At 42.3% G+C, this 26,620-nt stretch overlaps 1 protein-coding gene across 1 annotated transcript in view; it reads left to right on the forward strand.

The window, feature by feature from the left end:
• Positions 1-26,620, forward strand: part of LOC113406900 (zinc finger CCHC domain-containing protein 24-like) — a 164,768-nt gene that overhangs the window by 26,727 nt on the left and 111,421 nt on the right. The window contains exon 2 of the mRNA XM_026653762.1: positions 5,543-5,743. Within this exon, the coding sequence (XP_026509547.1) occupies positions 5,543-5,743 (201 nt within the window). The remainder of the gene's footprint in view (positions 1-5,542; positions 5,744-26,620) is intronic.

Consider the following 26,620-nt stretch of genomic DNA (forward strand, 5'->3'; position numbering starts at 1 on the left):
CCTGGCCACAAGGCAAGTAATCATACTTGCTGCAGTTAGGGTTAGGCTATCCCCCCACTCTGCTGCTGGACTTCTGCCTGTATTATTTTTACTACTTCAGCTTTTTTGGGGGGAGGTGTTTGAGGGTTTTTTTGGGGGGGGAGAAGGGTTGTTTATTGCCCAAATGTTAGGTGTATCTGGTTCTCATGCTCCCGCTCTAAACTCCCCCACAAAAAACTCTTCTGTTTGGTAGCTCCTCTGGTCACTTAGGAGCTGGCTTTTTAAACCCCTGTTCTCCCTAAGTAGCCCTGCCCCTGGTTAATGGATCCTAAAGGGATGGGGGATCAAAGCTTCATCAAGAAGCCGTCAGCCTTGCTTAGAAGGCTGCTAGGCACAGGCACTGCCCCCCAAACAGGCCACACTATATGCTAAAATCAAACAGCGAGCACACAACAAACAAACAAACAAACTCACCTCAAAGGTCATGAAGTCATTCCTCCTTGGCTTCACCTGGCAAACTCTCTTGCAAAATTCCCCAGCTTGCCACTCTTGTTCACTAACTCCGCTGGTCGCTTAGGAGCTGGCTTTTTAAAGTTAAACAGGGAGCTACTCAGGGGAACTCTGACTCCTGTTGTTTCATCTGCCTGGCTGTTTTGGTCCCCAGGCCTTGACAACAGTAGATTCTTCTCCCATGGCATCTCCCATTATTACTAGAACTGGCTCAACTCCACCAACAGATGATGGGGCACTACCAGCACTTTAGCCACTGTGTTGTCCAGATCTGTTCTGAGCAGGACTAGCTAACATCATGGTATAAACACCATGTCTATGCTAGCATTCCCATCTTCGCTCACTGCCTTTAGATCTGAGCTGGTTCTAGCATCAAAAGGAAGCTTTAGAGAGGGAAAGTGCAGCATAGACACTCGGAGCGAAGGGCCTTTTTTATGATATATAACGTAAATTAAATTGTGTTGTTGTGTCATCCTGTTCTTATTGCTGCCCTGTCTCCATTTTTAAGTAACTGGAGAAGCAAATTTAGATTTAGTGGTTCCCTAGTCTTCCTTTTGGCATGGGAGTCCTGAAACAGCAGCATAGGAGGTGGTCTCTGCCAAGCAAGGAGCAACCCAGGTAAGATTTTCAAGGGTGCCCAAGTGACATAGTAGCCCAAATCTCATTTTCAAAAGAGACTTTGGCTCTTTAACACCTAAATCACTTAGGCATCCTTGAAAATGTTACCCAACATGCCTGTGTGGACTCGAATAAGGAGGCTGGATAGGACTACAGCAGGGGTGGGCAAACATCGGGTTTCAGAACTTGTATGGGGGGCCATTTAGGGGGGCCTGTGCCTCCCCAAACAGCCAGGCATGGCCTGGCCCCTGCCCCCTATCCGACCCCCCTGCTTCTCACTCCCTGATAGCTCCCCCGGGACCCTTGCCCCATCCAAATCAGAGACTTAAACTAAGATTTCAAAAGCTTCCTTCAGCTTAGATCCCCATGATTCAACTAAAACACGTCAAAGCTTTGCAGAGTCATTGAGGGAAAGAGACAGACAGGTTTTGCCAACTAGCATTTTCATCCTCTCCCAACCAGAAGACACTAATTCTTAACACCAGTTAACCCACATCCCTAATACAGCCTGATAGGGAACTCCTTAATTCCCCACAGCTGGCCCAGCCCTCCTACCCTCACAATCCTTGTAATTAGGACATGCAGCTGTGGTCTTTCCTCTGCTTGGGGAGTGAGAGTTAACCCTCTCCCTGCCAACATTTGATGGATTCTGTACATCTCGGCGCAGCTCAAAGGGAATTTTCCAGTGATAGATGGTGTTTGGTGATTACAAAGTATGGTGGTTAGTATTAGACCACTGACTCACTGGGGGACCCAGGGAAAATTGTGTGCTCTCTCAGTGATATTCACTGCTGCAGCAGAGGGTACAATGTGGTGCTAGTTGAGTGGCCAAGTAGGCACCCTCTGCAAGCCCTGCATTGGCCTTGAATATGTCAGGAAGGGTAGTGCCTGCCTTCACCAACATAAAACACAGTCATGAGGCTCCAATAGCTCATGGATGGGGAATGGAAAGTGGCCACTGTTGCAAGCTACAGGCCCAACCCAATGCCTATGGGTAGGGTTACCATACGTCTGGATTTCCCCGGACATGTCTGGCTTTTTGGTACTCAAATCCCCGTCCGGGGGGAATTGCCAAAAAGCCGGACATGTCCGGGGAAATAGGGAGGCAGCATAAGCCAGGGTCCGCCTGGCCCCAGCACGACCCGCCGGGTCCGCAGCGCAGCCCAGCCACCCGGCTACATTGTAGCGAGCTCGGGCGGGGGAAGGAGGGGCGCAGCCACAGAAGGCGGCGAAGGGGCTGCTGCTGCCCCCGGAGGCCGGGCGGACCACGCGCCCCAGCCGAGCCCGCAGGACCACGGGGAGGCCGGGCCCAGCCAACGGCTCGGGCTTCCCTCACGGGCGGGGACTCCCCGGCCACTGGGGGACCCTTCCTGTGGCCACATCACCCCGCGCGGCAGGAAGGAGGCTGCAGCGCGGGGCAGGGAGTGCGGCGTGTGCCAGGGCTGCAGGGACCCGCGCTGCCCCGGTCGCCGCTGAGCATCCGAAGCCCCCGCCAGGCAGAGGCTGCCGGGGGAGCGGGGGAGCAGGGCAGGCGGGGGGGGGTGCAGAGGCTGCAGGGCGAGGAGGAGCAGGGCAGGCAGGGGCATAGAGGCTGCAGGGGCAGGGGCAGGGGGGCGCAGGGGCAGGGCAGACGGGGGCACAGAGGCTGCAGGGACGGGGGGTGCAGGGGCTGCAGGGTGAGTGGGGAGCAGGGGGCACAGAGGCTGCAGGGGCGGGGGGGTGCAGGGGCTGCAGGGCGAGGAGGAGCAGGGCAGGCAGGGGCATAGAGGCTGCAGGGGCAGGGGCAGAGTTGGGGCGGGGCTGGGGGCAGGACCGGGGCCCCGTGGAGTGTCCTCTTTTTTAAATGTTTGAATATGGTAACCCTACCTATGGGAGTCAAATGAAGGACTCCTCTTGCCAAGAATGGGCATTGGATTGGGTCCTATGAGACGAAAAAACACCCATGTGCAGATTGTACTGCAGCCTCGTGTCCTGCCCATGTGTTGCAGAGGACTTGCATGCGACCCAACCCAAGGAAGAACTGTGGATTTCTGCAGTGGGTGGCAGTGGGTGGCGGGAGTGGAATTTCTCACTCTCTGTATGTAAGGTCACGATCTGTAAAATGGGGATAATATAGATATTTCACAAGGCAACTGAGGAGCTTAATTATTTAATGTACATGAAACACTTTGACAGTCCTCAGTCAAAATGTGCTATTAAAAACATTTTGTATTATTCCAAGTGTGTGTAAGTGAAAGTGGCTACTCGGGAGAGAAGAGCTTCTTGAAGTCTCTTAATTAACAACAATTTGGGTTCCATGGCACTTCTCCTTCCTCTTACCAATTTGTTGCCAAGATTTTCTCATTCCTGTGGAATTCCATAATTCTAGAAAATAAATGCTGATAACTGTTGAAGTATCTTTAGTCACTTGATGACTGAAGCAGTTAGAACCTTTCAGTCACTTGTTGAGATCATTTTCTTTTTCAAAATGTACAAAATTAACCCCAAAGACAGAGGTCCCAATTCTTCGCTCACCAAATTTATGCCATGTACTATTACACTAATGTAGCTCCTCCTGGGTTAGACTGGTGTAAAATGAGGGGAGAACACCAGGTAAGTATAGATAGCGACCTCCAACTGAGATTAGGACTCATTGTGCGGGGCATTGTGCAAACACACAGTACAGACTGTGCCACCCCAAAAAGCTTCCAGTGCAATTGGACAAGACAAAGGATGAGAAGGAAACTGAGGTAGAGAGAGTTGCAATGACATTCCCAGGGTCACAGAGTAAGTCACAGGAACAGAATGCAAGTTATCTTGCCTCCCAATCCAGTGCCCTATCTACTAGACCCTTCATCAGTTGTGTAACTTGGTCACTTTTGCCTCTGGTGTGGCTAAAGGAGATTGCAAAGTGTGACACCACTGGCCTGTTGCTTGCACCTAATTTTCACTTGCATATCCAAAGCCACTGTCCTAGGATGCAGTTATAGATTCAAATTATGCAGAGATCCATGTTTGAGTCGCCCTTATTCAACTATCCCTATGTGACTCCTTTATTATTTGAGCATCACATCAGCTGGACAGAAATCCTGACTATCTGAGGTTCTCAAAGATTAGTGAATTCATTTCACAAACTCACTAAATCTCAGCTTCTAGCATCTATTTATGTAAAGGATTTTTTAATTAATTTTTTTGGCCCTCATTAAAAGTTTCTGATTGACAGCACTGAAAAAATATAGCCACAGAACAGGTCTGATTCTGGTTGCACATCAGTGTAAATTAGGAGTAACTCCACTGAATCAGTGAAGTTACAATATCGGGGTAGCCGTGTTAGTTTGTATCCACAAAAACAACAAGGAGTCCGGTGGCACCTTAAAGACTAACAGATTTATTTGGGCATAAGCTTTCGTGGGTAAAAAAACTGCTTTTTTACCCATGAAAGCTTATGCCCAAATAAATCTGTTAGTCTTGAAAGTGCCACCGGACTCCTTGTTGTTTTTGAAGTTACAATAGTGTGAGAGGAGAACCAGGCCTAATAAGTACAAGTGCAAATTCCTTATGTTACCCTGGCAAATGTGTCCTACCCATACTTTGGGTGGGAACAACTGTTCATGCTGTGGTCCTGTCTGCAGAACAGCCATGTTGCAAAATCCAGAAAAGAAGCTATTTTTTATGTTTTAAAGCTCCTATCAACCAGTTACTATTCTGTTGTGCCCCAGGGCATTAAAGAGAATGAATATTTGTTATCACTTAACTCCTGTGTAGGCGATTATGGGTTTCCTGCTGTTCTGAAGCTTCAGAATGGCAAATTGGGCTTCCTTTAGTTTTGATTTGCCGGTTGAAGAAAGTGGAGATCCCACGCAGGTGAAAGACAAAACTGTGTATTTGCTATTTATCAGGAAATGGCTAAATCACAGCAGTTTCCCCCGGATCTGATGATCACTTCTTATTGTTTGACTTTAAAACTCAGGACACTATGTTTATTGTCTCATCAAGCAGCCTGCAAATGAACATTTACATTTTTATTGGTGTTCTTTTCCTTTCTCTGGTTTCAATATTGTCCTTTCAAATAGTTGTGGACACCAAAAAATGTTCCTTTTTGTGGGTCACTCTTCAGCACTTCGCTTGGAAGCTCTAACCACTCCATGACTGTGGTAGGGTATCACATAAGAAAGCAATCATCGCTTAGTGGCCAGGCTGGGATGAGTGAACTGCGGTGAGCTCAGTACTTTCCCCACCAATGGGATAACCTGATCTGTCGTGCCATCTTTAGGCTTACAACCAAGAGGCCTCTGTATTAATGACCCATATATTGTTTTCAAAAAGTATGCAGCCCTGTTCCTAATGAAAAGACTCTATTCAAGTTCCTGCTGCTATTTTTAGCCTGCTGCTGTTCAGCTCACTCTTAGAAGAACCTTTAGTACAATACTATATTTCTTTCTTTCTTTTTTTGCAGGCGCTGAGTAGCAGTCTGTATAAGAGCGCATCGCCCTATGGCTCCCTTAATAACATAGTGGATGGGTTAAGCTCGCTCACTGAGCATTTCTCTGACCTATCCCTCTCCTCGGAAGCCAGAAAACCCAGCAAGAGGCCACCTCCTAACTACCTATGTCACCTCTGTTTTAACAAGGGACACTACATCAAAGACTGTCCACAGGTAAGTGATGTGTGATGGTCTGTAAGAGTATTCACCGCACCACTCGTCTAATAAGACAATTTCCTGAACTTGACTCACTTTTTTTTTTCAGAGCAGCTTTGCAGAAATGTCTTGACAGTTTACCAGGCCAGGCCAAGGTTCTTTTCATCCACCTGTTATCATGGGGCCTGTTACCATGACATTTTACTTGTGTGTCGGCCCCACCTACCCATAGATGCTGGAACTAGGGGTACGGGGGATGTCGCCTCACCCCCTGGCTCAAAGTGGTTTCCATCATATACCGGGTTTGCAGTTTGAATCAATGACTCTCAGCACCCCCACTATACAAATTGTTCCAGCACCCCTGCAACTACCCCAATGTGACTCGCACCCCAAAAAAACACCTCACTCCAGGCAAGTGAGTGGGTAGATTTTGGCAATGGTAAAGGTTGTTACTGTGTAATTTTCCATTTTGAAGATTGTGCTAAATTCATTTTAAAGCTGCACATTTCTTAGCTATCTTGGATATAACATTTAATAAAAAAAATAGCAAGTAATGGAAGTACCCAGCACTAAACACTGTAAGGCAAGAGAAAATGTTATATCAGATGAAAACCTTAAGTCACTGTTGCAGGAACCCAAGCTCCAGGTATAGCTAGTGCAAAATATCCCTTGCCTGATATATGAGAGGTTTATGCTACTTGACTAGAGTTCATGATGGTTCTTGGCTTAGTAGACTGCCTTTGCAATAGCAAAACTGGTAACGTTATTTTCTTAAAGATGTAGGGTACAGTAATTTGCACTAAAACCATATACTAATTTGCATTTCTCCTCTGAAGAGCCAAATCCCAGCATGCCAGGTTTTCCCATCTTCTCAGGTTTCAGCTTGGCATTGCTAAGGTGCGCTTGTTCCCATAGAAGTAGAGACGGTTCAAACTTTCACAGTTCCAACAAGCAATCTACTTAGAGTCCTGAGGCAAAAAAATGCTGATGGCGTTCCAAAAATACAGAAGTGCACATTAGTGGCATCCTCTAGACCACAATTTTCAAATCCTGGCTTCTTAACATGTAACCTTTGTTCTCTCAGTAAAATTGACTACAGTCGATGGCAGCTAGGGGTGTCAGACATATAAAAGCCAGAATTGCAGGCAGAAGGAATGTTTGCCAGCTAAGCAAGGTCAGCATGAAATTGAGTGTGTTCCTGTTGCAGTTGGTCACAGAGGTGTGAACCAAAGAGGGGGTTATCTCCATGAAGTTTTAGCTGCATATCTCCTTCTGATTTTAAGGGAAGTTGTGGAACAAAAACGCCCCATGCAGCTCTGCAAATGCACTTCAAAATATTGTACATTGTATTGTTTCAGAATACACTGAATGGATCATTTTGTTCAGGAATGAGACAAAAAATATTTAGAAATGTGTTTCAATTTTTAATCGACTCAGTTAACATGTACTTGCAAAAAACACAGAAATGATCATGTGATAGCATACATTGTTCAATACTAGGATAGAAATATGCTAACTGTAACTGAATATACCCAGCAGTGGACTCAAATGCAATATTGTGTGAGATAACAGTGCAGTTCTGGGTATGTATAAGAGAAACGCAACAGGTTCCCTAACAATCAATACATATCGGGCAGTGGCTTGCGTAGATTGTCCCCAGTGAATGTATCAGAAATATCTTGAGTGGAGATTCAGGGTCAGTTAAGGAAATTAACTAAAAAAAGAAAATCAGCTAATGCCAATTAAAGCACAGCATATGCAAAAGTTAAGGTTCCTATAGCAAGGTTTATGTGACTGTGTTGTACACTCTATCCAATTTTTGTACGCATGTTGGCCCAGATCTTCAAAGGTATTTAGGCATCTCACTCCTATTGAAATACTATTGAGGATCTGGGCTATTATGATTTAAGCAATAATATATTAAGCTATCCGTTGAACCAAAACAGGAATGGAGAATACTACCTACAGTATGTGCTCTGTGGCTGAACTGTAATATTATATAAACAAATATATATATGTGCCTGTGTGTTTGAGTACATGTGTGCTGTACATCAGTGTATACTTTCAGGGGAGGTGGTATGAAATTAGGTCAGTATTGTGTGCAATATCAAAAATAAACCCTGATTCAGGAAAGCACTTAAACACAAGCACTTTACTGGGCCTCAAGCCTGCAGTTGAGTGCTTTATTGAATAGTGTTGTACTTAAACCTATGCTTAAAGTTAAGCATGTACTTAAGTGCTTTGTAGACTCAGGATCTTATTTTCAAATGCCTTGAATCTGGAATCGGATCCACATGAGCCCATATGGCACCCCACTGACTTCAGTGGGATTCATTGTAAGCTTACAGGTCCAACAGCATGGATCCAGTTGCTGGATCAGGACCCATGTTATAAAACCCCTTCATTTTACCAATCCTCTAACTGCAACTGATTTTGGTTTTTAAATTTATTAATATACTGTGTAATAGCTGTAGGGTTTGGTGGTTAATTCCTTCCAGTGTCATCAAAAACAAAAGCTATTTTGAATATGGTACAATGGTTAAAAATACTACTCCATATTTTAAATTATGTTTTAATTCAGACAGGGGGAAAGATAAAATAATCAGACTTGGACAATATGCAGAGCAGTAAATCACATGGTATTTATATTCTCGTTCTTTCTTTTTTACGTAATCACCTAATAAGAAACAGATTTTGTCATGGAGTTTATTATGAAGTTTTTTCTACATAATAAAAAAAATTACCTAACTTCAGGACTTTTTAATCCTCCCTTATTCTCCTTGTTGCAAATGTAACAACATACTGTTTGCTTTTCCTGCTGCCATATGAGTTGACGTTATACCATTCTGACAGAAATGTAAGTACTTATTTCAGATTACACCTTGAGAGATGACCCAGTCCAGAAGCATAAATCACAACACGTAAAATCTGATTTTCTAACACCTCACATATCTAAAGCTTCTTTTCATTTGAAATTCCATCTCAATGCGTTTGTATCAAACCTGAAATATGATTTCATAAAGCTCTGATTTTACAAAGGTTTTTGGGATCCCTTAAGACTGTTGTAAAATCATGGTTAACGTCACTTTTTTGGAGCATGTAGAAATAGGGTAATATACCTTTAAATAGTTTGTGAGCCATCTAGTGGCGCTCAATGTATTCTATGTTTTAGAAGCTCCCTGAAACCAGTAAGAGCAGTAGCATGTATCCAGCTACTCACTGCAGGTTTGTGTATATTTAGTCAACACAATTATTTGGGACCCAACTGTTTCCGTGTGGTTTCATCACGTTGTAATTGTGCCAAGAGGACAACACTTTCAACTAATCACGTTTTTCCATGTGCTCCTACACTTGTTCTGAACTAATTTTTTTAATCCAAGTATCCAAAACAGTTAAACTTCCATTCCAGTCAGGCATCTACTATTCTTTCAAATGCAAAACTCTCACTGATTTCAACAGGACTTTCAATCATAAGAATGACTATAGGATTGAGGCCAAAAGCATCACACCTCAATTTAATTTGGATCTCTGTAATTATATCTAACAATGGCAAACATTCAACATATTTAATTTAAAATGATAGGTAATGTGAGGAGTGAAATAATACACTTTTTTCTTTGTTCACGCATGGGCATATGCACACACATATATAGAGACTTCTTGTCCTTGTCATCAAGGTCCTACACAATTCCACCCTAACCTACATCTCAGATCTTGTCTCTGACCTCACCCTCTACATCTTCCCCAAGACAGGTAATATTCAGTCTTGGGCCAGTAACAGCTACCATATAGATAAAATGTAATGATTTTCTAGTCAGATATCTCACAGCCCTGCAAGGCTAGAAGTGGGAGACAATACTCACTTTCCAACAGGAAAGATCCAGAAATATTGGAACGGAAAATCAGTCTGGGGGGATGGGGATGTGTAGAAAATCTATTTTAGGTCATTTTTAGAAGGTTTTATTGCTTCCTGTGTGTTATAGTTGTAGTCTCAACATTTTTTTTTTAAAAATGTACAATATTTGTAAAATGGCATTCCTCCCCAGAGATATATGTGGCCTATACAAAATACATGATGGCATGTTGTGATATAAATATCTTATTGGCATCCATTTGGGATAACCTGGGTAACTCACTCACTGCTTCACCACTGTTGATTTATGCAGCCACCCCAAACTCAAGCCAATGAAACCATAACATCTCTTTACCACATCACACTATCATGTATTAAATGTACTGGTTTTGTGTGTACTTTTACATACTTACACACACACACACACACACACAAGCATGCTATCCCAGCTTCCAGGAAGTCACAAAATGCTTGCGCTTCTGGACTGTTTTAATTCCTTGGTGGGAGAGGAATGAGTGGACGCGGATTCAGGATAGTCTTTCCTAGACTATATTTATAAAATGCATAGTTCCCTTTATTGCTTTGAGCAAGGGTGGATTAACAGCAAAGGCAACAACAAAGCTAACAGAGATACAGTCCAATCTCAGGGCTCCAGCAAAACAGGTCTGTGTTCAAAACTTCCAGCCAAACCCCTTTTCTATCTGCTGCTTCTGCCAAGCACTGATTCCAGCTACTGGGTCTCTGTGTTCCATCCCTACCCAAATGCCTACAAGTCCTGTTGTAAGAATACATGCATGGTCTGTCAGTCAAACATCATCCCACGTTTATGGCCTCAGCCATGTAGTTCTGAGTGCTGGCCAAAGAGTTCTTCTGACCCCTTAGTCATTGCCAAGCTGTCTAGAATGGGCTTGTCAACAAAGAGGGAACCATTTGAACTCGTTTGAACTGGAAAGGAACTCATATCATGGAGACACTACGTAAGACACCCTGGAAAATATAGGTGGTGGTCTTAATTCTGCACTCATGTACCGTAAACACTGAATCATTAATCCCACCCAAGGAGAGTTGGAAGGTACATAAACTTGTGTTTGAATATCTTCTACCACTTTGTCTATATTTTTGTGAATATATATGTACATATACATAGATGATAGGTATATACATGCAGATGTGTATATTTATGTAAATATATACACACATGTACCAGTATAGACACAGGCGTAGTGGATAATGACATTTGCCTTCCTTTGCAAAGCATTTTGAGATCTATGGATGAAAATCACTATATCGGCATGATTCAAAGTCATTGCAACTAATAACAGGAGTATTTCCATGGGTTTTGAATCAGACCCTATTAAAAGCTATATACATATTCAGGTCAATGAGAGTGACACTCAGCATATCTGGATTGAGATGCCTAATTTCAGGCACTCAAGTTTAAACATTTTTTCTGTATGGACTGACCCAGATATAAACCACATCAGTTATAAACTGAGCTTAATCCCATGCTCGCAGTCCATTACTTAGTCCACAAGCCCATGCTGCCTCATGCTATTGAGCTGTCTCTCCTTGTGATCAGAGATCATGCTGGCTGCTCTACAGCAGAGTTGGGTCAGGAGGCAGCCCTCTGGTTGGGAGCTTGTAGTGACCCTAGGACCGTAGGTGGTAACCTGAGTGGTACTGCTCCCTACAACAGTCAACTGATCTGGAGCATGCCCAAGATTCAAAGGACGTGTGGCTTTTGATTTTTAACAGACACCAAAGGGCAGCCCTGGCTAGTTGTGATGGGGATGGTGAAGCATCTAATCTTTACAAAACAGTGACAAGCCTTCAACCTAAGTGGTTGGCGTGTGTCAAGACTCTTCATAAAAAGAAGAGAAACTTACTTTTGTTTTTAAGTGAAAGATGAGATCCTCCTTTACCTTTATAGTTCCCCAGAATCAGGTCAGGAGGTCAGAGACTGTGTGAGACCTTAAAACCAGCTCTAGGTCATGGAAACATCAGCTAATTTAAGGCTACACTCATCCACACACACCCTGAAGAAATCCTAAACAATCACATAGACTCAAAGAATCACAGATATTTAAGGCCAGAGGGGACCATCTTGATCACCTAGTCTGACCTCCTGCACATTGCGGGCCACAGAACCTGACCCACCCACTCCAGTAATAGACCCCTAACCTCTGGCCAAGTTACTGAAATACATGTTGGCAATGCATTGGGGTATTTTTAAGGATGATCATAGAAGGATCTCCTTTTGACCTGGTGAATATATGTGTGGCTTACAAACAAATGCACATGTTCTTTCTGGCAAATCAGGGAGTGCAGCCCTGGGACTGTTATTCAGTCATGGGATTTGGGGATCAAGTACATTATCCCCATGATTCTGCTAACCCTCAAATGCAGAGCGTGGGCTTTCAAACTAGCTGGCTTAACACCCCCATCTTCTTGGGTTGGAGACCATATGTGTGGGCATTTGTTGTTACATAGGTCTGGATTTCACAAGCTGCAGTCCCCAGAATTTGAGAATCACATAGGATCTGGATCATGCAAGCTCTAGTTAGAAACAAATGGCATTTGAACCACTAGCCCACGTAGTATTTTACTTACATTGGGTAAGTGGACATTCTGTGATATACATTCTACAGGAAGACAACAGTCCAAATTCAACCTTGGTGTAACACCACTGACTTCTTTAAGACCAGGGATGATTTTGGTCCAGTACATCTCTATCCAGAAAAGAGAGCGCTCTTCACCTTTATGGGAGTATATTAGCATTCTGGCAGAAAATAAAAAGGATTCTCCAGATCTGATTCTCTCCTCCACACAAGTCTCTGCTAACAAACCTCTTTATCTTTCTGAGACTTACATATGGAAAGCTGGGATATTTAAATGTCATACACATGTTTGTATATAATGTGAAACAAATATCTGGTTTGTAACATAAAAAAGTAGCTCTGTTTTACATCATATAATATATGAGAGAGACAAGGTGGATGAGGTAATATCTTTCATTGGACCAACTTAATGATAGAAACAAACTTTTGAGCTTCACAGAGCACTTCTTCAGATCTGGAAAAGGTAAAAGAGCTCTGTGAAGCTCAAAAGCTTGTCTCTTCGACGAACAGACATTGGTCCAATAAAAGATATTACCTCACCCACCTGGTCTCTTTCATATCCAGGGACCAACATGGCTACAACAACACTGCAAACAACATATATGGTAAGAAAAAATAACATACACTTTTAATAATGTGAATTAATTTGTTTTAATTGTATATGTTATGGACCAAATTCCCAGCTTGTATAAATCAGTGTAGCTTCACTGAGTTAAACAGAACCAAGCCAATTCACATCCGCCGAGGATCTGGCCTTATATCTTTAAAATATACTGTAAGCAACCATTTACATAAGACATTTTTTTCCCACATATGTACATCTCTGGAAGCAGAGATTAATATGCAGATCGTGATCTTGAAAACACTTATGCACATGCTTAACTAAATACTGTGTTTACAATATCATGTCCTAGGTTTGTACATTTTAATGTACTGGAACAATATGCAGTTTTCAATCTTAAATTTCATTATTGCACATTAACGCTGTTCCACTTTATATCTCAATCATACTGTTTTTGTTTTAGGTGATTTGAAATTGGTTCAAGTTTTTTCACATGTATTTGTTTAAAATCTCTACTTGAAAAAAGTAAATCTTAGTTTATTTGTTTATTTTTTCTCATAAGCTATGTTTAACTTTGCACTGTGAGTTTTAGAACTGTTTTCAGATTGTTACAAGTTTTGTTATGAAAACCTGCAGATGTCTTGCGTACAATAACTCAGTGCAGTGGTCTATGATTTTGTAACATCCCTTTCAACACTGGAAACTTAAGCTGGTTGAGGGTCTGAGATATCGAAGAACACTCACTGATGTCTACATTTTGAAATTCTGAATAACTTGTGTGTGTTGTGCCTTCAAACCATTTAGCAGCGCAACATGTAACTCAGACTTCTGTATGCAAGCAGAGAAGGACCTATCATCGCCACATTTGATAGCACATTAGTCCAAACAGTCTGTGCTTTCATAGTAAGCTCACAGAGTTCCAGTTTGAAAATTGTATCTGTAGCAGGGTCCTTGAAATTTGGATTAAATGTTTGATATTGTTTTGAGAAAGGATAATGGATCCTAATATAAGCAGATGAGAGTGACTACACAAAGAGAAAGAGAAAATAAAGAAATCTCCAGTCGACCCCTTTGATTTTATTATGCTATTTTCCTGTCTAACATACTTTTTGATTATGCATATGAGTTCCAAAAAGTGCACAAAACCAGCTGAAAACAAACACTTCCTGATGTGCTGTCTCTCATACACCCACCTTACTTTCACTCTGCTATTGCTATGAACTTTCTTTGTTTTGGGAAATGGAATGTAAACAGACATTACAAAGGCAAATGGTCTAAAAATAACATATGCAGCTATTTTAGAATTCTATTTTAGAATTCGACGACAGGTCATTCTAGCTCTTCCCTTGTTGGTTATGGTACCTTTTGACTGGAGTTTTAGCCTTACATGTTAGTATCTTTTTATTATACCATATTAGATTAGAGCAAGAGGCTACTTCACAAGCCCATTGTCACTGCGCCAGGATTTCCTTGGGGCTGGTACTGTGGCATCACCCTTCATGGAACTCCCATTCATGTCAGTGGAATAGTGAGTTCCATAATCACAATTTCATTTCAAAGCCTATTGCCCATTGACTGAGATCAAATGGGATGGAGAGAAATGGATGTCAGGAAAAGGACAGTAGGCCCTAATATATGCATCATATTTCAATTGAGTAAGAGCGTTATCATATGTTAATAAAATACCTGGTTACCATAAACATGCTGAATTAGATTTAAAAAAAATCATACACCACAGGCCAGATCCAAATCCCATTGAAGTCAATGGGAAGATTGCCATTTACCTCAGTGAGCTATGGAGCAAGCCACAGGTGCATATCCATTGCACAATTCCTAACGCTGTTTACTAACAAAATTATATTTGCTCAGTGTGCAATAAATGGCTTAATAAACCTGAATTAAGTACCCAGCTGGGAACTTAAATGTAAGCATTCCCTCTGAGAGGCACAGGTTTTGGTAGAACTGAAAAGTATCTGTTTTCTCACTCTCCCATAAGGTGACCTATAGACAAAACAGGAGGAATATGAGGGATATGAGGGCAATATTATTAATGTTTATAAGAGAGAGGTCAATATGAGCAAGGTGGAGTAGATCATGCCCTCCCACTGAAAAGCCTGTGGGATGGGGCTGGAAAGAAAAGCAACTCCTCCAAGCAGTCTGTTGTTTCATGATGGGGAGAAGGGTTGGGGGTTATTGAATTCATTCTCAGTATGAACTAATCTGTTTCAAAGTAATCACAACAACATAAAACAAGCACCTTCTATGCAACACAGGCAGGATAAAACATAACACAAATAGCCTGCCAGCACCAGAGGAAAAAAATCCCATGGGCTTTTCACCAAATAAGCAGTGGCTTTCTATGTATTTGTATGGACAGTGTGATGTATTTTGGTTTATTTTCATATTTAAATAACTAAATTTTCAGACCTCAGTACTGATAGTGTATTGACTGTTTTTCAAGATCTCCTCCTGTATCAGATCAAACTTCCACCAGAGCCTGACCCCTAACATAAAACATAAAAGAGCAGCAAAACCCCGTATGCATTATAGCAAAAACGCATATACAGTAAATCCTGCGAAGAAAGTGGGTTGAAATTTTTGAGACAAAATGTTTTTCCATTAGAAATTGTAGTTTCATTGACATCGACATTTTAAATGTCAATGAAATTTTCCAACAGGAATTTTCCATGGGAAAATGGTGACTTCAACAACACTTTTCAATTTTCGAATTGGGATAGCAAAATGAAAAGTTTTTGTTTTAAATTGATGTGGGAAGGGGTCACCCTTTTCATTTGGAAACAAAGTATCATTTTGACATGACAAATTGTTTTGTTTCAATTGAAAATGGCAACATTTTTGTTTTGATGGTTCAGATTTGAAACTTTCTGGAATTTTTCATTCATGAAATTTATCAGTATTTTGACACTGTTCTGATTCGGAATGGAAACTAATTTCAACATTTCTTATTGGATGAAAAATCCAGTTCTACCCACAAATAAAGAACCCCAACGAGGCTTGGGCTTGGTTCAGATTAGCGTCCTACAGCCTGGCTGTTTAAAAGGCGGTGTTGCCTTTTTAGGGGTGCCAGGTTTGTTCTCTCTCCCCTTTTCAGACTCACCACCCTTCCCAGAATCTCCCTTCTCTCTTCCCCTTCCCTAGTAACTCCCTGTACTGTGCACCCTGTTTCCTCACTTCACCAGCTGTAGTGTCTCTCCCCTTTCTTCCCTCCACCCTAGTATCTCCCATCTGCATGGTCCCTCTTTACTTCTTTCCCTATTGAGTGACATCACCAGGATTTCAAACCCCCGTCCCCGTGCCTCCTTTCTTCCCTTATCTCTTCCCCTGCAGGCTGCAGCTGCTGCCAAAGCTGAGTGGATGGGGGCGGAATGGACTGGTGCCTGCTCTCCTTCCCTCCTCCTAATGCACAGAGCAGGGAGCTGGGAAATGGTAGGGAGAGAACAACAGGGAAGCAGCAGAGGAGGCAACACCCCTCTCCTTGTCAGCAGTGGGACCAGCAACTTCTAGTGGCTAGAGCTGACAGCTACTGCCCAAAACTTTTGTTTCCTTTCTGATTTGCCCAGGACAGTCGGGGAGATTCCGGGGACAGAGACAAAACCCAAACATTCCTCTCTTTCCAGTTATCATCCCATCCCAGTGGGAGTAGACATCAAAATAAATGAGTCAGTCATATCCCTCCCTCCTGTTGCCCTGTCCTCTCTAAGCAATTCAGACATTAAAGGTAATTCAATCAACCTTTTACCTCCTTCCTGATGTCCAATCTATTCAACTAGATTTTGAAATCAGAGGTAGACAGACACTCATCCACCACTCTCCTGATGTTCTGCCACTCCACCTGAATTGTGCCATTGGGAGCCACAGACAATCATTCCCGTCTTGTTTGTCTGAAGCTGCACCACCCCGTCTGGATTATGCCATCAGAAGTAAAAGGAGCCACATATATTTGGATAACCACCACTTTATCTGTAAAATCTCTGTTAATGATGGACATCAAGCACTAGTACATTAAGAATGAGATGCATCATGTAATATACGCCATTAATGAAGTATTCCAGGTGATGCTGTCTGGAGTAGAGGTATTACCTGCGCAGTGCGCATTTGCTCACATGCCAGTCAGCCTTCTTGTAGTTACAGAGGGAGTCTCAGGGATTAAAAGGTTTTTTTTAGAGATCATTGTGCATATTAGAAAATAAATGCTCTTGGCTGTGGCACTTCAAGGGCTTGTTTAATGTTCATAGTTTATAATCTTAAAAAGTCACAGTACATTTAAAAAAAATCCTGGTCATTAGTCTTTGGAACAAGTTTGATTTAGCTGCAGTTTGCTTTTTGCACTGTGAAAATCACACTTTATAGCTTTAAATTAACAATGTTCCATAGCAAAGAACTGATTGAAGGTTCCTTGGTGCAGCAGCACCACTCAGTGCATACCTTTGAAAAGGACAATACCTCTGTAAACTTGCTGAAGTAGATCCTTGAAGACCTGTCAGCCCAGCCATGCTAATCTTCTTGTAAATCCAAGTGCAGTAATTTCATGAGAGCAGCTCCTGTGCTTGCTCTGACTGATTTTCAACAGAGGCCATTCTTAATGCTTTGATCTGTCTTACTAAAATATTTGACGCCTTCTTAATAGTATTAAAAGAGTCACCTGTACCATATTTTTGCTTATATTATGGAGGGTCATTGTGCATAGAGAAGACTGAGTTCTATTTTGTACATAAAATAGGGATTCATCCTCTTTGTTTTGTATGAAAAATACAATGCATCTTCCCCAAACTTACAGCCCTTACTCTTTGAGTACAGAATGAATTCTGTACAAATTTACAAGTCACTCTGTTAATTGGTTTGCGCTAATTAGTTATCTGTCTTCCATCCAAGGAAGACAGGCATTAATTAATTAATGTAACATCACAGCACTCCTATGGGCGAGATATGTATGGTTAGCCTTATTTTACAGATAGGTAAACTGAGGCACAGAAAGGTTTAGTGATTTGTCCACTCACCAAATGAAAGAGCTGGGAATAAAATACTGATTCCAATCCTGTGGCTTAACTACTGGATTATGTTTCCTGTTTGCATATTTAGTGAATGAAACTTTGGCAACAGGTCTGTCTGTATCTTCAAATTCCAGAAAGCAATGCTTAATATTCTCATAAACATCGTTTCCTGGATCCTAAGTAGCAAAAGTACACTAAGCAAAGCTACTAATCAAGCTTAAATTATAATCATACTGAGCAGTTATATAATCTTTTCATTAGCCTTTAACACTAGGTACTGGAATCACAACTGATGTATTGTTAATGAAATATTGTAGTTTAAAAAGCCATTACCAAGGTTCATAGGCCCAAAACTGGGCCTACCTTTTCTTCCCAGATCTAGTATTTCCTTCTATACTTCTCTCCCCCCTGCAGAAGAGAAAAGCTACAGTGTTCTTTTGGTAATTAAAGAAAAGAAGGGAAAGAATTTTATACTAGACAGTAATCAATGCCAGTTTAATAGCTAACACACCAGAAACTCGGGATGGAATACTGATTAATATGTTAGGGAGTTTTACCATTATTACTGAACATTCTGGAGGTAACTCATTCTTGATTTATGAATTGATTCTTAAGCTATGGTTCTTGATTTTCTATTAAACTGTTATGCATCTTTTGTTTCTAACTCACTTTCTGACTGTAACGAAATCTGAATAAGAGTTTGGCAAATTCTGCTGAGATCTTCATCTCCATTAAACAGAATTCAGTAGACTATAGACATTTTTTTTAAACACATTACAAGTTATAAGGAATAGCCATATTTTAACTAGATTTGGACCTTTGGATCTCAACTGGGTTCAGATCAGAATCAGAATTTTCCCCAGGTTCAGGGGCTTCAGATGCAAAGCATCAGTTTGAAGCCCACTGTTAATTTTAACCCATGTTGCAGGTGGACCTACAAAGAAATTGATGAAACTCAGCAATGGCCCAGCCAGTCAATATTGCCACTTTAGCATGTGTATCTACCCACTTATGCAGCAGTTCAAATGGTGCAATGTCAGGCAGCAAAGTAAGAGGCCCAAACTCCAGCCGAGATTCTGTCTTTCACCCTCACAAATATTTGTAGCATGGGTTTCTAATCCTGCCACAGCACAGGGAGATGGACTACACGACCACGAGGTCCTTTCCAGCCCTACATTTTTGTGATTCTGTGATCTGCTCCGTCTGCTTCGCATGGGTAGGTGACAGTTGAAATGGTCATATAAAAGTCATATACATATTCCTGTCCCACGCAATCACTACATGGGTTGGGAAGATTGGTGAAACAGTTGGGCTGATTCTCGGTAATCATGTGCATCGATGCAAAGTGGGTGTAAAAATGCAACCATTTTGATTCGGTAGCATTTTACTCTCACTTTGCACTGTTGCAAATGACTACACAAGGCACAGGACAAAGGGAGAATCAGGCCCAGTATTTTTCACTTTGTCTCACTATATGTTACATAGCATAGCTGTGTAATAGCTGCTTCATTTCAGCCCAGAGGTGGTTGCATGATTGTGATGAGTGAAGTGTTCTCTGTGTGCATGTATATAAAATAGCATGTCATGAGTTTTTAAAATTTGTTCAGCTTTTTGGAATCTGTGATTGAAAGGTTCTGTCTGGTTTTTGTTAGCATTATTATTGATATGCATGTCCTTATTACGCTGGACTGTAGTGGTTTCCTCTGCTCCCATCGGTACAGCTGACATGGATGCATGCACTATGTCGAGGTGCAGAAGATCCTTTGGAAATGCTTCCTTCTGAAATGCATAGTGTAAAGTGCAGTACAGGGTTGTTAGGCCTAAACCCCACACTGAGCTTTTCTCCAATATCTATCATTTGACCTTGTTTCTTTGGTGGGGCTTTTTGGTTTGGAGTTTTGGTTCCTTATTCTAGACCTGTTTCACCTTTTAAATCTGGAGTGAACTTTTTGTTCTTGTCTCTTTCTCGGTGTGCTTCAGCTTGTAGCTCAGTCCGAAGCACATCCTTGAAATCTTCCCCCCCCCCCAAAACACACATGCTGATAGGTGTCTTTAGAAAATGGAACTCTCTTGATAAATGGCATAGTCAAAGGTGATGTGTTTGTTTGGGGGGAGGGACAGATGAATGTTGTATATGTGCAAGCATCAAAGTGGTTGACTAATCAAAAAAAGATAAGATATAACAAAAGACTAGAAGGATTGCACAGAAGGAATGTTTGCATAGCATCACATACAGGCCTGACTCAAAGCCCCTGTTTATATTAGATTGCTGTTATTCAGTAACTAAGGTTATGGTGATTAGCAGTACTGTGACTATAAGGGCACTACTAAAACAGCCCATGCTGCTGCCCATTACACTTTTAATTGCACGAATCCACCCTATTAATGATACCCGTTGGTGTCATTAACATCCGACTCCTAAGCAGCAAGCCCTAGCCCTAGTCTGGCGAATTAGTTCCTTTCATACTGTACTGAATCTATTTCTATAGGAGACAGGAGTTTGTAGCTACAGACTTGAAAGACAAACAAATTTATGATGAAGTGGGGTTTAGCCCACAAAAGCTTATGCCCAAATAAATTTGTTAGTCTCTAAGGTGCCACAAGTACTTCTCATTCTTTTTGCTGATACAGACCAACATGGCTACCACTCTGAGACTTGAAAGGTGCCGCCATTAATGTGAAATTGTGGCAAAGGCTTTTTAACAGTGACGATAATTAATAAATAATGTAATGATCTGCTTTGGAGGAATTTGGGGCACTGTATCCAAAACAGGCATAAATAGGAGCAGCTATGAGGACAATTAGCAGGACCTGCATCACTTTATGGCTGGGCTGAATTTGGCCCATACTGTTGTGACTGTGTTTGCTGACTAGGTGGGGGTAGGGAGGGGATAAGGCAGTTTCTTCAGTGCTAAAAGACTTAATTCTCATCTGCTCTGGTCTGAGCTCCCATTCCTGATTCAGCACGCATGAGACTGCTAACAAAATCCAGATGTCAGACAAAAAACCCAATACGCTCTCCCACCCATCTGGTGGCTCAGGTTTCTTGGAGATTGAGGGGGGTGGAGGGAGAATCAGGAGAGATTCCTAGAACAGCTGAAACTTTAGATTCCAGTATGTAAATAGTTTTCAAGGAGAAGGAGCAGCTGGGGGAGGGGGCGGAGGTAGGCTGACAGCAAATCAAGATTTCCCCATGAGGCAGGGGGAGAGGAAACAGAAGGGGTGATGGTTTTAGTTCATGTTATGAACCCTAATAGGCACAGAGTGCCCACTCCTTTTTTGTTACTCAGTTTCTCTTGGGAAAGGGAAGTTTGGAAGTGTTGTAGGTTGTTAGTTGCCAGAGTCCTGGAAAATTACAGTGAGCTCCACAGATGGCAATTTTGAGTCAGAAATAAAGGAGCAACATGAAGTAAGCTAGTCCTACTATAAAACTGGCAGCTTGGCTCTTTTCTTCCTTCACTTTGCTGGTTGTGGGCCTGAATGCACGAACATGTTTTATACTCTACTTTATTTCATTCCTGGAATGTTTGAAACTGTCACATCTTAAGTGCAGCTGTAAGAAAAGTCCAAAAAATGTTGTACCAAAACTCTGGTAATGGGGCATGGGAGGAGAATGGGGGAATTTTCTTCCATCTTTTCGGGGGAGAGGCAGACAATGCAGAAAAATCCATTTTACTTTAGTCTGGTGTGAGGCCACCACTTAACACAAAGGAAGTGGGAGAAGACACCTTTTAGGAGGGGGCAGCAACTTCACACATACAGTAGATGGGTAATTAAAACTGAAATCTTTGCTTTTGACTTTGTGCTGACGTTGGGATGGATTTCCAAAACAGGCTACAACAGAACTTTAAGATGCAGATCTTCATAGGTATACCTCCGGCACACGGGGCCTGATTCTTTATTTCAATGGAGCTCTACTCACTGCAGAATCATGCCAAAAATTACTTTATGCTGCTTTTAGAGTCCCTGTACTCTGGAGCTAGTGAGAGGCTGATTCGTATCCTGATGCAACTGAAAGAAGTCTCAGGGCTGCTCAGAGTTCATCCTGGCTTCCCAAAGCCACCATTCTGACAGCTGAGAATAGCCAGAATGCAGCAGAGCTCTGACCAACCCGATGGCCTCTTACTGGGTGAGATTGGAAGAGAGGTTGGCAGAGTTGCTATGCCAGGTCTCTCCTAGCTGGAGAATCCTCCTCTACAAGGACGTTTCCCAGAAAACTGGGTAAGCCAGCCTTACGGTGCCTTTGCTTCAGGAGAAGAATTGTATGTATAGCGTCGTATTTTTTTGTGGGGTTTATTTTTTTTAGTGTGAGAAAAGGCGGGTCAAAGAAATGCCCTTTGCACATGGCGTGGAAGATGTTTGATGTTCGTGACAGTCCACAGTTCGTTCCCCAGTCTTGACCAGCCCCCAGCTAAACTTAGTCTCCTATACTAATGAGCTTTACCCTGCTGGTAGAAAGTGCCATTGTGCCTGAGGAGCAGAGCTGTTGACCACTGTGCTCTCCCATTTAGCTATGTTAGGCCCAGGGCCTTGAAGCTAAGGACCAAGACTTTGAACTTGATTCTGTGGGAAGCCAGTGTAAAGATCAGAGGCCAGGTCTGACGTGTTCATGGTAGACCATGTTGCTGAGGAGATGCACTGCAGCATTCTGTAGTAGCTGGAGTTTCTGAGGGCTGATGGCTTCCTGCCCAGGTATATTACATTGCTGTAGTTCAGAGAGAACATAACAGTGTATAAGGCCAGGTCACTGACTGCCAGGATGGGACAGAGTCTCCTACCCCACTAGAGATGGTAGAAAGTATTACCTGTGAATGCTGCTATATGAGAGCTTAGGGCTGGGGAGAAATCCAGGAGCACTTTTAAAACTATGGACTTGAATTGACCAATGGGGGGGAGGGGGTGTACCTTCAACCAAAGGAGACTGCACTGGGGATGCAGTCTCTTCAAAGCTCTTTTCTCTGCCCACCAGCATCATCTCTGACTTGCTTGGATTTAGCTTCAACCAGCCATTCGTCATCTGAGCTGGTAGTTTATGGTGAAGAAGAGGTAGATTTGTGTCTCATCTGCATATTGTTGGCACTTGAGTCCATGTTGTCTGACCGGTCTGTCTAGTGGTTGCATGCTGATGTTAAATCCTTTAGGGACTCTGCAAGTGATGGGGCTAGTGGCGGAGGTGCAATTTCCTATCATTACTTGTTGGGTGTGTGACTCAGACCGTTTTAGTACGTTCCCTTGAAACACTACCACCTCTCTCAGGAGGAACAGCAGTATCTCATGAGTATCTCTCTCACAAGCACTTCTTGGGTGAATTCTCCCTCTGCTCCCAAACCTCCTCCCATATACACTCCTTATATGTTTCATTGTTGTGTAGGTTCAAGACCAGAAGCTGGTGGAGATAAGAGTGAGGGAAGTGTGAGGAATGCGGGGAGAAGGAGATGCTGAGAGAAAGCCGCTGCTGACCAATGGCTTCACACTGGTGTTAATTCTGTGTGTGCCTGAAGCCAGAAGATGCCGACGGGTCTGTGTGTAACATTCATTCCGCAATAGTTACCCTCAATAAGGGCCCTACAAACTCCAATTTAAGTCAGCAGAAAGACCAATTGATTTCACTGGGAGTTGGATCCGACTTCAAGACAATTCTAGCTGGGTTAAATAACTGAATTTGGATGTAGGCAGTAAAAAGTACCCTGTTGTAGGGCACCCAGAAACAAAGCCTCGTTGAGCTGACATTTGATTTAACCCCTTCATTGCTGCTGTGCTTCTGGATGAGCGATCAGGTAGATACATAGTATCATAGAACGCAGAGCTGGTATTAGGACACCTTCGTCAACACCCTTCTGTCAACGCAGGTTTGTCCCAGACAGGTAGAGCTGAGAGAACAGCTTATTGCAAACAATGTATTCGGTGAATTCTGCCTCCTTCTCATGGAACAGCCGAGATCAGATTTTGATTGCCTCCATTTATTTGTTATTTGAAGAATAATAATTTTAGAATGGAGGGAGTCCAGCTCCCTGCCTAGGCTTCGGAGCCTGAGCCGCAACTGCAAAGCACTGCCCAACACAGCTACGTGTAGAGCACAAGTTCGAGCGCACAAGCCCAAGTCCATTGACCGGGACTGGGAAGCTCACTCCCGTGGGCTCCAAAATGCTGTTTAGACATACCCTAAATGTACTGCAAAGTAGGGAAAAAACCATGAATCGCATTACCAGATGGATGGCAACTCTTTCTCCTGGACCAGGGTATGGCCTGGGGGAGATGGTCTCCAGGTCAAGCCAAGGAGCTGGCAGAATTCAGCCTCTTTATATTGCTGACATGGGAACTTTTCTCAAGTGAATCTTAGATCTAGTGAATCTTAGATCTTTTGGGAGATGCTCCTGACATGTTGGGTATAACCTGAGGCAATACACAACTGACCTTAGGTAAAGTGATTACCCCAGGGGAAGTTTGGCCACCACAAATTCTACTTTCCCTGTCTCCTGTGTGGATTAAAAAACTCCACCACCACTCAGTTTTAACTTTTAAGTCATAACAGCTGCACTGGGGTTTGCATTTTAACAGCCTTCCTGTCTTCGACTCCTGCCAGAAAAAAGTGCTTATGCTGCAGTTTTCAAACTGCAGGCACCCAGTTTTCAACTAGTTCTTCATTTTAAATGGAATCGCAGGGCTAGGATTTCTGAAGTCGCTCCATCACACCTGCTTCTCCTCCCTTTCTTCTACCTTCTACTGGTGTTACCTCAGAGCCTTCCGCACTGCTGGAGTTTTCACAAAGCTGTCTCTGTTCAGCCTTGACATGGTAGACTGACAGCTCTCACAGGAGCTGCTCCATGGGATGGTGTATATAGGCACAGTTTTATTTAAGTCAATGAAGGTGCATCTGTTTACACCACATGAGGATCTTGCCCACAATAACTATTTGCATTACAAATAGAAAGAAAATTCCAGGTGACTCCTTCACTGAATGGGATGTCCTTAGCCAGGATGTTTTGCCTTTTTTTTTTTTTATTGTGGTTTAGCCATTACCCAGCTTCACCACCACACAGAGGGCTACATCCTAGTGGTGCTGTATGTATATAGTTGGTGAAGTGCTTTGCGATTGCATGTGGAAAGCGCTGTATAAATGTAAAGTATGAATACTACTTCTATGAAACAAGCCTCCTACAAAATTGTGCAACTAATACGTTAATCTTATATCAGTTAAAAATGGCTACTTAAAATCAATTTTATTTTATTTTTTGGGTGGGGCATAAGCCTTATTTTATCTTGTGCATTCTCACCCATTGCTACATGAAGCATAGCCATGGCAACACCGTTGTGGCTGACACCAGGGATCAAAATGGGGACTTCCACAGCTAAAAAAGCATAAATTGCTACAGCTTGAGCTAAAGCGCCAGACTCCTAACCTGAGAGCTGTAACTAACTCGTATTTTCTGTTGATGAGACCCAGAGAAGGATGTCTAACGCATACTGAGTGCATTACAGGAGCAGGGTCAGTGATTGATGCTCTATCCCTTTTCAGACATTTCCCCACCCGTTCTGTTTGTGATTTATATTTTACTTAAGTGGAGGTGGCAGACTCAGTGTGAATTAATTGAGAGAATTTTCTCTAGCCAGTAGTCTGCTAACAGGACTGGTTTGTGCCTTATTGTGGCTGCTGCTCAGTATCATCTTTCCATAGGAAGCTAATGATTCAACCAGCGGACCAAATTCGGTGATGAATCCCGGTCACTTGCCACCTGAGGCATGTTGCGTATATGCCAAGAAGTGGTGAAATAAAGAAAAAATGTTACCTCAACACTAAAATGTTCTGAACAGTGTTAAACTTCCGCTTTAGGATTTGCTAGCCCCTCCAAACTTCTTTAGGGAGCAAGAAAGGCGCCCATTACATCCAGTTCTGGTCTGTGTATGAATCAGGGAATGGTTAATATTTGGCGCTGAACGAATCATCATTGACAAATCCTAAAATTGCCTGTTATTGCCTCTTTAAAAGATCCTGTAACTTAAAGTTATGATGAGAAAGGTTCAAAGGTGTTCTGGCTCTTTTCTTTTCAAAAGGTGTGAATGTTAAGTTGTGATTTACAGTAACATCAGTAAACCTCTTTGCACTCTGTTATTTAAAATGCTACTAACCTGCCCTTGGTGATAGGACTCGGGCTTACATAAGGCGCTAGTAAAAATATACCCCTGTAAGGTATGACCAGGAGAGCCAGTGAAAAAATGCATTTTCCACAAAAGAATTTGAATGAAACAAAACACTTTTTATTTTGTTCAACATATTTCATGGAATTTTTCCAGTGTCAATGACAGTAATAAAAACTGATATTTGTATTTCCTCTGGATTTGAATCAAAATGAACATCTTCTGTTTAAATGGAACAAAAAAAATTGTTTTTATCAATTTCAGTGAACACTTGAAAATTTAGAAGGAAACAAAAATTTCCGCTAAAATGTTTTGTTTATTTTGAAAAGTCATTGTTTGTTAAAAAAACATTTCAACTGGCGCTAAAGATCAGCTAATATGGCTTGGTTCTCGTGATGTAATGCTCGTAACTTGATAGTCCAAAGAAGAATGTTGGTGGGTTGAGTTTCTCTGGAATTAGAATTCTCTCTTCCCCCCCACACACCCGTCTTGCTAATGCAATTTCAATCAAGTTAGGTAGACTTAGGGGGAAATCCTGGCCCCACTGAAGTCAAAGGCAAAGCTCCCATTAACTTCCATGGAGCCAGGATTTCCTAGGGCCTGATCCTGCAAACACTTACACACCTGAGTAACTTCAATCACATGAGTAGCCTCAATGAACTAAATGTCAACACACACTGGTGTTATTTTTCTAACTTGCATCTGGTCTCTAAA

This window comes from Terrapene carolina, unplaced genomic scaffold (genome assembly GCF_002925995.2).
Source record: "Terrapene carolina triunguis isolate 2854851 unplaced genomic scaffold, T_m_triunguis-2.0 Scaffold148, whole genome shotgun sequence".
Lineage (NCBI taxonomy): Eukaryota > Metazoa > Chordata > Testudines > Emydidae > Terrapene > Terrapene triunguis.